This window comes from Lissotriton vulgaris, chromosome 2_1, assembly GCF_964263255.1.
Source record: "Lissotriton vulgaris chromosome 2_1, aLisVul1.2, whole genome shotgun sequence".
Lineage (NCBI taxonomy): Eukaryota > Metazoa > Chordata > Amphibia > Caudata > Salamandridae > Lissotriton > Lissotriton vulgaris.
Genome location: NC_141687.1, coordinates 1210553420 through 1210565494, shown reverse-complemented (window position 1 = coordinate 1210565494; position 12075 = coordinate 1210553420). Strand labels below are relative to the sequence as shown.

At 44.5% G+C, this 12075-nt stretch overlaps 1 protein-coding gene across 3 annotated transcripts in view; it reads right to left on the bottom strand.

Annotated features, from left to right (window-relative positions):
* LOC147732397 (neurotrimin-like) overlaps positions 1–12075 on the bottom strand; it is a 1175542-nt gene that overhangs the window by 382005 nt on the left and 781462 nt on the right. For all 3 annotated transcript variants that reach the window (XM_086956932.1, XM_086956930.1, XM_086956931.1), the window contains one exon: positions 988–1113. In XM_086956932.1, coding sequence (XP_086813058.1) covers positions 988–1113 — 126 coding nt within the window. The remainder of the gene's footprint in view (positions 1–987; positions 1114–12075) is intronic.

Below are 12075 nucleotides of genomic sequence, written 5' to 3'. Positions count from 1 at the left end.
CTGACTAACCTATCCACCACTTAAAATTGACTTGCATGTTTCACTATACTAATTCAACACTAATCCTCTATGGGTCCCGGAGTAGCGGGCTACTCGCCCAAAAAGCGCTTTGAAGCCTCGTCAGGGGTAGTAAGAGATACATAAATGCAATTACAATACAATACTCTCTTGTCTATTTTTGGTGTTCTCTGTAAGAATGCTTGTAGGTACATATGACTGGCATCCTAATGCTGTTTAAGGTCTTCATTTACTATGTTTTGAAAGTTAATACAATGAAATATGTGATATAAAATGTGTTGAAAAATGCACAATTTTTGTCTTTATTTTCCCAAAATGTTCTTGCAGGGGAGAACCCACCCTTACTCCGCTATCAGTGGTCTGGCATGCTCGCGCCGCTTGCTCGCTACGCACGCACAGGGGCTGATCTGAATTTTTTGTTCCAGGGCTGCTTTGAATTCCCAGGACGGACCAGAACTTGTGGTGGTGTTGATTTTCGACATGCACAGTAATGTGTCTGAATGTGGGAGACAGGTGTTGTGTTACACCTCAGGAACCTCAAGGACTAGATTAGCTGACCACCCATGCTCAGGAGAAGAGGGTTGAACTTACTGAGATTCCTCGAGAATGACCAAAAGAAACAAAACGCATTCTATGCAAACATCAAATAAAAGAACATTAATTGGTCTTTATTTTTACTCGGGGTTTGTATAATTTAAATTTGCATCAGTGCGGTGTTTTCAGAAAACTTGCTTTTAAAGAACAACGTATGTATCCGAATCGATCCCTGATGATGCTCACGTCAGGCAAAAAATAAATATGACTTTTCTTGACTGTCCAACCCCTATTAGCTCATGCCATATTTATAGATGACTTCACTAAATTATAGAACACTGAAAACTTGCCTTCATTGTAGAACTTTAACATCCATGGATTATAAACACATTAAAGATGACACATTAAATCACATTTTGTCCCAGCTTTTCTTACCATTACGTGACACCTGTCTCCAGTTGACAGTAGGTTCAGGTCTCCCCGTCGCTACACAGGTTAAGCTGATGTTGCTGCCTTCATTTACAACGACGTTTGATGAAATTTCCACAATTTGAGGTGGCACTAGAAACGAAAAATACAGAACTTATGAAAAGGACTGCATGAGAGGCAACAGACGTTCAATAAGGTCAGCGTTGCCAGGCCAGATGACCTACAAACAATCTGAGACAGGATGAATGATGAAACATTTCGGTAAAACTGTAATTTGGCAACAAAAAGTACGCAACACAAACACCACAATGCCACCACACTCTTGCTGCCAAATTGGTGTATTACACAAACAGTAATACGACTATTTCGACACAATTTGTTGTAAGTGATTAGGGAAACTCACACTGCTGGCCTTTAGAATTCCAACAATTTTGCCCCCAAAAAATATTGATGAGAAAAATGTACATCTGTAAGTGTGTTTTTGCCTTTCTGCCTTCTAATTGTATGAGGAAATCTCGGCAGCACTAAAATACAGTATGACATGAGTACATTTTGCATTTCTTTCAGAAAATTTCCCAAGGCTGACAAGTATAAAAGTCCAGGAACCACACAGCAGCTGAGCCACTCCGGACAAACTTTGTTTTTCTCCCAAGGTTCCCTAACAATTTTGTTTTTGACATTGTTTATAGGGACCCTAATTCCTACGACCTCTGAAAATTCAGATTTAGTGCTTCTCAGACACACTTGGTTTGCAGATACTCTATTGATCCTCCCACCTTGCAGTCTAAAGAGTACCTCACATTTGCAGAAGACCTGGATGGTAGTTATTCAAGATAATGTTTGCAGTACAAAGCTGCATCTAGAGGAGAGGTCTACTGTCCTCCACACATGACTCAAGTCCAGGGCCATGGGACAGAATGAGTCATCTTTTGGGATTTGGTTTGAGTTTTTGGGATATTTGTTAACAGTTTGTAAGCATAAACTTTGTAAAAATGATAACAGTGCTCAAAACATTTGAGCATGCTAAATACCACAAGAACATTTTCAGTGTAACTGTTTGTAGGAAGCTGGCTCTCCATGTAGTGCACTAAAACAAAGTACGCCGCGCAGAGAGTCCATTGAGACCCAGATTAGTATTTAGAGGCAAAATTAGATAATGCTAACGCTCTATTGGTAGTAGTGTGGGTGAGCAGTTAGGCTTATCAGAAGATAGTGTTTAGAATTTGTTGTATTCAGACAGGCAATAGATTATACACAAACTCAAGAATAAATCTGAAGTCAATTTAAAACATAGCACTGATTTTTATATAATGTTTCAGATCAAAAACTTTGTTCTTCAGTGAGTAGTTTTCAAGATATGAATTATTTAAGGTCGCAAAATAAATCACTTTTGTGTGCAATTATGCACCATTGAAGTCAAAGGGAGAAAATAGGAAAATGCATATAAAAGCATGCAGTTAGATCTCAAGGTTCAGCTTCTGGATGTAGCTAAGAAGCAAAGTCAGGCCCAATGTTCTACCAGCTGATTCTCTGGAGCATCCCAGATTTGGCCGGGAGCAGGGTGCTGAGGTCGTTGGTAGCTGGTGTGCTATGAAAAAGGGGGCCTCTTGAAAACACACTGCACAAGGGGAGATAAAGGTAAGTCCGGTGGATCCCACTCGAGAAAGCAGGTCAAAGTATCTCAAGGACCACAAGAGCACATCTGGCTTTTGATACCAAGGGCGGGTGGGCTGGGTGCAGACCCGGAAGGTCAGCCAGGCGACAGGCATCAAGTTGTCCTTGCGGTCAGGAGGTTGGAGATAGCTGGGCCACTCATGAAACTGTCTCAGGGGTCTTGATGTCCCTCGATGGGTGCTTGCTAACTGGGCAGTTGGAGTCCAGATTGAACTCTTAGTTTCGATGAATGCTGCAGAGGGAGCAGTACCCTGGGCATTTACAGCTCTGGTAGATCCTGGTGTCTCCACACTTTGAGGGGAGACTGATTTGATGCTCCAGGGCTTGTGTACCGCTTTTGGTTCAAGTGCTGCATCTGAGTTGCCGGGGTGAAGCAAGTCGGGAAAACGGATTTTGTGGGTTTGGTGCCTGCGGACTGCAAGACTCCCTTGGACCTCCGCTCCAAGGGAGTTCTTCAGCAATTTGTCGAAGGCTGGAGGTGCTCTGGAGTTCTTGTAGGCCTCACAGTTGCAGGACGAGACAGCAAACCACAATTGTTGAGTCCTCTGAGAGTGCTGGGTCTCACCCCATGAGGTGAAAAACATGCCTGGTGGTGGCAGGCTGGCTAAAACTAGTCTGAGACCTCACCAGTGCTTGGTAAGATTTCAGGGGGCCCACCAAAGGGTCTCCGCTGTGCATTTATGAATAAATCCAACACTGGCATCAATGAGGATTTATTAAGTTGAGATGTTTGGTACCAAACATTTTAGGGTAAAGTGGAGACGTCCAGGAGCTTGGAAACTCATATTGACAAACATCCAACCCACGCACTCTCTATGGCTTCCCCGTTCACTTACAATATCAAAGAACGGTTTTAGATAATATAGGATCATGTCTGCTCATGCAGATATGTCTACACATGGGATATAGTGCATGCACCCTACTGTAGGGATGTAAGGCCTGCAGTAGGGGTTACTTACCTATACCTCAGGCAGTGCATAGGGGTGTGGCACGCAGGGCTGTGTGACATGTTGACTCTTTGGTGTTCTCTGCACCAAAACACACATCCTGCAATGGCAGTTTGCATAGTCTTGGTTAGGGGTCTCTGAGGTGGCACAATATGTGCTGCAGCCCCAGTAGACTCTCTTCAGTCTCAAAGCTCTAGGTAACAGGAATCCATTTACTAGGGACTTACAGCAGTTGTTGAAGTTGTGCCAATATTGCTACAGTTTTAGGAAATAGATCTGGCACTGGGAACCTGGTTGGCAGGGACCCAGGGCACTTTCAATTCGAAATCACACCGTACACCAGGAAAAAAGGGGGGCTAACCATGTCAAAATAGGCACTTTCCTACACTGTTGTTAGGATTACATGTAGCTATGCACAAAAATTTATTTGTATAATAATGTGGCTCTAAGGTGGATGATTGATGCTCCCTTTATAGGAAAACACCATGCCAACTTCTTCTTCTTCTGTAGTTGTTCGTTTTGATGGCTATCAGGAAGCCTGGTTATGTTCTACCTAATAAACTGAGAGTGTGCTGGCTTTGGTTGGCAATCTCTCTTGATCCAGCTTCCAGAAGTTGAGGAGTAGATTTGGCCTAGTGCTACATTGCCAATGTTGGTACTTGGATTCAAATCTGCGTCTCTGCCCTTGACTGACCATCATGTGATTCTAGGCAAATCAGAATCTTCCTTTGCCTAAACAAATGTAAACATGTAAAGTGAAATTGAAAATGTAATTGAATTGTGAAGTTAAAGATGTAAATTCCAACTTAATATAGGTAAACGGTACTGACACTGTGTTTGCAGGCTGACAAGCGCTTATGCGGATCTTGCCATTTCCTGATTTAATCGTTTTAGCTTTAAAAAATCATTTCACTTTGCGTTGTACCCCTTTTAAATTCTATATGTTGTACATGCTGTACATCTGTTTATTGTAAAACTCGGAGACCGATTTCCTACCTTGCCGTCTGCCTCCCCAGTCCACCGCAGCTTGTGCTGTTTGCGTGGAGGGAGTGGTGCTGCGGTAGAGCCCTTCTGTTTCCCTCACTTCCGGTGGCACAACTGGGGCAGTCATCTTAGACAGTCATGCTCCAGTCTTATGACTGCAGATTGACATAAATATGCTCACCGCGCCGACGCGCAGTGGATAAGTAAATGGTACTGACACTGTGTTTGCAGACTGACACGCGCTTATGCGGATCTTGCTATTTCTTGATTTTATTTTTTTAGCTTTAAAAAATCATTTCACTTTGCGTCGTACCTCTTTTAAATTCTATATGTTGTACATGCTGTGCATCTGTTTATTGTAAAACTCGGAGACCGATTTCCTACCTTGCCGCCTGCCTCCCCGGTCCACCGCAGCTTGTGCTGTTTGCGTGGAGGGAGTGGTGCCGCGGTAGAGCCCTTCTGTTTCCCTCACTTCTGGTGGCACAACTGGGCCAGCCATGTTAGACAGTTACTCTCCAGTCTTGTGACTGCAGATTGACATAAATATGCTCACCGCGCGGCGTGCCGACGCAAACCCGTCTGTGCCCGTCCCCGCACCGTTCCCACATAGCGCCAGCCACTATGCTGCCTTTGGTGGAAATTCTGACATTCTTGGACAATCTAGCGTCTCTTCTCTGGTAATGGACAAGCAGAAAGAGGCTGAGGGGGGTGTCCAACTTGTCGCCCTCACAGGGATGGAGACCGCAGCCAAATCGATCTTTAGGGATTCCTTGAGCTGTGGCTTGCTCAACATTGGGTCCCTTTGCAAACATCACCTGGAAACATTGATGTTGATAGAAGTCCATGATCTGGATGTTTTAGTGGTGACAGAGACCTGGACCCACCCGGATTCTGATTTAGAATTGGGACTAGCCTGCCCTCAGGGCTATAAAGCTTTTCACAAGCCCCACCCCAATGGGAGAGGAGGAGGGATTGGAATTTTCTATAAGGAGGTCTGGAATTTTTTACCTACAGACATTGACCTGGTTGATGGGGCTGAACTATTATGCTATGCTTTAAATGACGCTGGGCACCAGGTGTTGGCAGGTATTATCTGTTACAGGCCACCGGGAGTGGCCAGCCTGCTTCAATAACAAAAATTGATTGACGTGTTTAGTAACATGGCTCTTTCACATGCCTGACTCCTTTTATTTGGGGAATTCAACCTATGGCCTAATGGGAGCATGGGCCCAGGGTATAACAACATTTTACAGTCATGCCTGGATTTATCCCTTAGTAAATGGGCGGCAGAGCCTACTCATATGGGGGGACACACCTTGGATTTGATATTTGCCAAGGAAAATGTATTTAAAGTGGTGGAGGTATCTCTGGTAGGCTGGTCTGATCATTATTTGATTAAATTTGATGTGATGGGTATTAAACGGAATGATTCTGGTAGGAAGGAGATAAGTCCCTTTCTCAGCAGGGACTGGGAAGGTCTGTTGAGGAAGGTTAGTACTGCCCCTGTATTCCATTTTGAAGGCTTGTTTGAGCCAGGAAAACATGTGGAGGACAACTATGCCGCCTTTTGCTCATACATTAAGGATCATCTCGACCAGATTGCTCCTCAAAAAATGATGAGAAGAGACGGTAAACCTTCTGCGCCCTGGTACAACACTGCTTTGAAATTTTTTAAACTTGCATGTAGACAGGCAGAGTGGAGATGGAGGAGAGGGTACTCTATTGTAGATAAGTCTATCTAGAAAGAGAAGATCAGAAACTATAAGAAGAGTATTGTCTCCACTAAAGCCGAGTACTTTGCTGATGTAATCCTGAAGGCCTCCAACAGTTCCAAAAGCGTTTTTAAAGTATTTAATGATATAGCAAATCCGTCCTGTACAAATAACAAGATTCCCCCCATGCAGGAACTGTGTGATAGTCTGGTTGCCTTCTTCGATAACAAGATTAATAGTATCATCAAGGGATTTGAAGTGAATAGTATGGCTGATAGGACCATTGACCCTCCACTGGTCAGGCAGGAGAGCATGAGAGCGATGACTGAGACCTCGGCTCAGCTGCCTTGTTTGGACCATTTTGACATTCCTTTCACTGGGGTGTTTGAACAAATTCCGCTGAGTGTGTCTTCTGGCTCACCTTTAGACCCTATCCGACTCAGGGTCTGGAAAGCGCTTGGTGCTGAACTGTTCCCCCCACTCAGACAGTTGTGCTATCAATCTTTGCACAGTGGGGTAGTTACCTCTTGCTGGAAGCAAGCAATTGTCTCTCCCTTATTGAAAAAGCCCTCATTGGACCCAGTCTGTCTTAAAAACTACAGGCCTATTTCACTTCTTCCATACCCAGTGAAGATTATAGAGCGCCTTGTGAGTAGGGCACTCTCCCAGTTTCTGTAGGGTAATGATCTACTGGATGAAGTCCGTATGGTTTTCGCCCCGGACATGGTACAGAGACTGCACTGTTGACCTTGTTGGACGATCTTTGCCTGCGTGCAGACAAGGGTCAACATGCCATCTTGATCCTATTAGATCTGTCTGCCGCTTTTCGACACGGTCAACCATTCGGTCCTCCTGAAACGGCTGGAAGGTGTTGGGGTATTTGGTCAGGCACTGAAATGGTTCCACGCCTACCTATCTGACAGACGTCAGGCCGTGGCTCTCCACCCTTTTCAGTCAGAGTTTACTAAGGTCTATCATGGTGTGCCGCAGGGATCTGCGATAAGCCTATTCTCTTTGATGGATATTATTAGATCCTTCGGCTTAGGGGTAGTTAACTATGCTGATGATACTCAGCTGATTCTTTCACTGGAAGGTGAACAGTCAACCTCCTTGGAGAATTTTCACAACTGTATGTGGAACGTGGCTCAGTGGTTAAGAGATAATTCTCTGCAATTTAATGCAGATAAAACTGAAATCCTATGTATTAAGAGTGGGAGAGTGTCACCTCAGCTCTCAGCTGACTTTTGGCCTATTCAAGGGGACCCCCCCCCCCCCACTGCTACCATCTAAGTCAGTTTGCACTTTGGGGTCCTATCTAATGAAAAGTTGACCCTAGAGACACACGTTAATAAAACCTTGGGGAATTGCTTCTCCCTCATCAGGGCTATGAGGAAGATTCTTCCTTTGCTCCCGGCTCAAAGATGCCCTCTGGTAGTCAGGAGCGTGATTCTGAGTAGATTAGACTATTGTAACTCCCTTTTGCTGGAATCCCCTAAGTTCTTAACTGGCAGACTACAGAGAATTTAAAACATGGCAGCTAAGTTGGCTCTGTCGCGTCCTCAACACTCCTCTTCTTCCCAGGCCCTTGTGGAGCTGTACTGGCTCCCTATAGTGCAGAGAATTCACTTTAAATCGCTCTGTGTCCTGTTCAAGGGGCTTCATGGATTGGGCCCTATACCACTACAGAGTAAATTCTGTTGGTGTGCTCCTCCCTGCTGACTTCAATCCTCTTCAGCCTTCTTGGTGAATATTCCCCAGACCAGAAGAACCAAGCTGGTGGGGTAAGGCTTTCAGTGTTGCGGCTGCAAGACTCTGGAATAAGCTGCCCCCAGAGCTGCGACAGATGAATGATCTCTTACCATTTCGGAAACAAATACAAACTTGGCTCTTTCCTACAATCTAACTTTTAGCTGTTCGGATCCCAGTGGTTCATTACAGCTTCCCTCTTTTAGCGCCAGGATGCCTGTTGGGTTACAGTGCGCTGTACAAATTCTGCTTACAATTACAATTGTCTCCCAAAATGTACAGTGCTCTGCTTAGCTCCAGTACTTAATATACACAATCTTGTATTGTCTACCATAGTGTACAGTGCTCTGCTGCTCTCCAGTACCCCTGCGATTTATAAATACCTGTATGTATATACATATATATATAGACTGAAGCAAAGCTCTAGCTTGTTGAACACCTCTTGAAGGGATACCTGTGTATTTCTTGCTTCTAGTGGTGTTTCCAGAACTCTACGCTGAGTGCTGCCTATTCATTCTCGGCTAGAAACAAGCCTGCAACCCCCTCCTGAGGCTCTGCATCCCCACTCTGCTACTGATTGAGACTATATTTACACCCCATCCAGCCAAGATAGCAATAGAAGCAGATATTGCCTTAATGTAATCAAGAGACCATCATTCATTTTATCATCTTGCTTCTTCATTGCATTTTTGTGCTGGTACAGTGTTTTATCAACATCCTGGCATGTGAGCTGGCCAGAACAAGACCGATATGTGTGGACGAAGCCTTGTGCCATGGGGGTTTAAACCCTTTGCTGTGCTCTGAGGTCACTCTGCTTCTACAGGGTGTGAATGGTCAATAGGTAAATCAGGCAAGGCCCGACAGGCCAGTATTCAGTCACGGTCCGTGCAGGTAACAGCTGTGTGGCGGTGGGGCCAGGTAAGGGGGGATTTTGAGGGACGATGCCAAGGGAAAATGTATCATTTATTTAATCTTCCCTCTGCATCATCCCTGGAAATCACCCCTTACCTGGCCCCACCGCTGTTACCTGCATGGACCACGGCTGTCAGTAGGTGGAACAATTTCTGGCTGTTTCTGGGCCTGCTTTATTGTCTACTTGGCCGGTTTTCAGTGTTGATTTATCTGATATTAAACTAAAAATTGCCTGCAGAAAGCTCAATACCATGCTGTTTTCCATACCTTGCAGACACACAGTGTGTCTTTACAAGTTCAAACCTGACCACTTGTAAGCTATCCAATTCACTAATGTGGACTACATTTATTTTGGAGCAAAGGCCTATTTTCTGTCCAAATCTGACCTTGCGCAATAGTGGTTGATTCACCTGAGAGGATTCTGACCTGGAGCCTATAGCTTCCCTCAGTAGCAAGATATTCTAGTTTTAGGCAACTAATGCCACTAATCGTTGCCCCAGGAGGTAAACTTACATCCCGGAATTGAACCCTGTAAATTCACTTCATGAACTCTAGAACACTGTCCCTTTGCACTTGAGCTTACAGACTGCGCAGTATCATAAGTGACATTCAGCCTTATTCATCAAGGCCGAATCGGCCCGCAAAGAGCCAGATTCTGAGAATCTGGCCCTTTGCGAGTGCGATTTTTGCATTTGGGATTCAACATCCCAAATGCAAAAATCGCTATTTGCTAATTCGCATATTTGCGAGGATTTACAGTTAAGGAATCTCTATTTGAGATTCCTTAAATGTAATTCATCATCCATTTTACATTTGCGAAATCGCAATTTCGGGCCGCAATTTACCGCGAGGTCAAACCTCGCGGTAAATTGCGAAAACTCAGAAAAATGCATTTAAATGCATTTTGCTGAGTTGCACGTTACACACACACATGTCCTTTGGACATGTGTGTGTGCAACACCTGTGTTCATTTCCATGCAGGGGTGCTACAGGGTGTCCTTTGGACACCCCTGGCACCCTTGTACTCGCAATCTCATTTGCGATTAGCTAATTGCTAATCGCAAATGAGGAATGACTCCCCATGCATTCCTATGGGCCTTTTGGCCCATAGGAATGCATGGGGAGTTATTCCTTATTTGCGATTAGCAATTAGCTAATCGCAAATAAGGAATCAGTGGGAATCGCAATTACTATTGCGATTCCTACATGAATACCGTTTTGCGAGTCTCAAATAGCGATTCCTTATGATTCGCTATTTGAGCCTCGCAAAACGGCCCGTTCATGAATCAGGCTGATTGTCTTTGCTTTGTTTTCCCTTATTTTCCGGTGTTTGTAAACACTTGGGTTATGAACAGTAAAGATTAAAAAAGAAACAATTGATGGATGGAATGCTGGACAATGCAAACATTCTCCCCCAGTGACAAGGATCTGGGTTTAATCCATCATTCTTTTGCTCACCACACCACCCCAGTTTGGACCCAGCCATACAGATATCATTCTTGACCTTGTTCCTTATGGGAACAGTCCTGCCTGAACTGCCAAGCCAGGTCCTCCCTGGACCAGAAACAAGCATCCTGGCAGGGTATGCCCAGACGTAGGTCCCTTTCTCACTTTGCCACTGGATTGCCCCCCCCCCACCTCCAGTACAGAAAGTAAGAAACCTTGGCGTCATCTTTGATGACAAACTCTCCTTTGCAGCCAGCGCAAATGCCGTCACCTCCTCTGCTTTCTACACACTAAAAATAATCAAAAAACTTCTGCCATTCCCTCCCTCCAACACAGGAAAAACCTTGTTAAGCACCCTTGATATATCTAAAGTAGACTACTGTAACGGCTTACTCCTGAATGCCCAGAAAAAGGTAAGCAATAAATTGCAGCTGATACAAAACGCCGCCGCCAGCATCATCTCAGGCACCCCCAAACACAAACCCAGCCCTGCAGTGGTGTGAAAGCTGCACTGGCTCACAATCACCAATCACATTAAATTCAAGGCCCTTTGTATAGCCTACAAAGCGATCCATAACACAGGTCCCATCTATCTAAGGAAAGCCCTGTCCACTCACATTCCCCTCAGAAATCTACGATCTTCTTCCGCCAATCTCCTCACGGTCCCCCGTACATACAAGGCCTCCTGGGGAGACAAAAGATTCACTGTAGCCACGGCAAGCCTATGGAACTCTCTTCTCTCACAAGTTAAAGCATGTCCAACGTTGCTCTCTTTTAGGAAGCTACTAAAGACCTGGCTATTCACCCAATAATCTGCACTCTGCCTTACTACCACTGTCTACGTCCTTAGCGCCGAGACACCCACGGGTATTTGCGCGCTCTACAAATTGCTTAAATAAATAAAATAAATTGAAGGTAGTCTGGCTGATGAAGGGTGTTACCCAGAAACCGGTCCCAGGATGCTTGTTTCCGGTTCAGGGAAGACCTGGCTTGGCAGTTCGAGCTGGACTGTTCCCATGAGGCACAGGGTCAAGACTGATTTGCATATAGCTGGGTATGAACTGAGGTGGCGAAGTGAGCTAAAGAATGATGATGGACTCATCCCAGATCTGTGACTGGGGGTGAGTGTCTGAAAAGTTTCAGCGCTCTATCCATCATCTCCTTGTGTTTGCAGTAAAGATCAAAGACAAGTTACAAAGTAACTCGGGTTCTGCAGGAAGACTGCAATCTTCCATGTTACAGCGCTGTGACAACGAGCAGTTAGCAACTGTGATCCATTTATGTAAGCAAACATTATAGAACATAGTCCAAAATTCTCATACCTGCCTTAATGGACTACTTTGACTTGGCTTACAGCACAGTGCAGATATTTGTCATGACTTAATGACTGTGAACAGTCTATTAAGTTAATAGCCAGGAGCCATGGTATTTAACATTGATTTTTTACATTTCTATTATTTTAATTTTTAGTTGTACTGTAAATGCATTCAGTATTTTAGTTATTAATGAATCGTTCAGTGACTCCTCATTTGTTCTAGAAAGTATAATCCCGGGTCTCCTGAGTGCATGTGGACTGACACACATATCTGGACAATCAGAACACTGCTTTGTGCATAAACTAGATGACATACACATAGGGCTAGAATGATATCTATGCGGAGTCGAAATCAAGA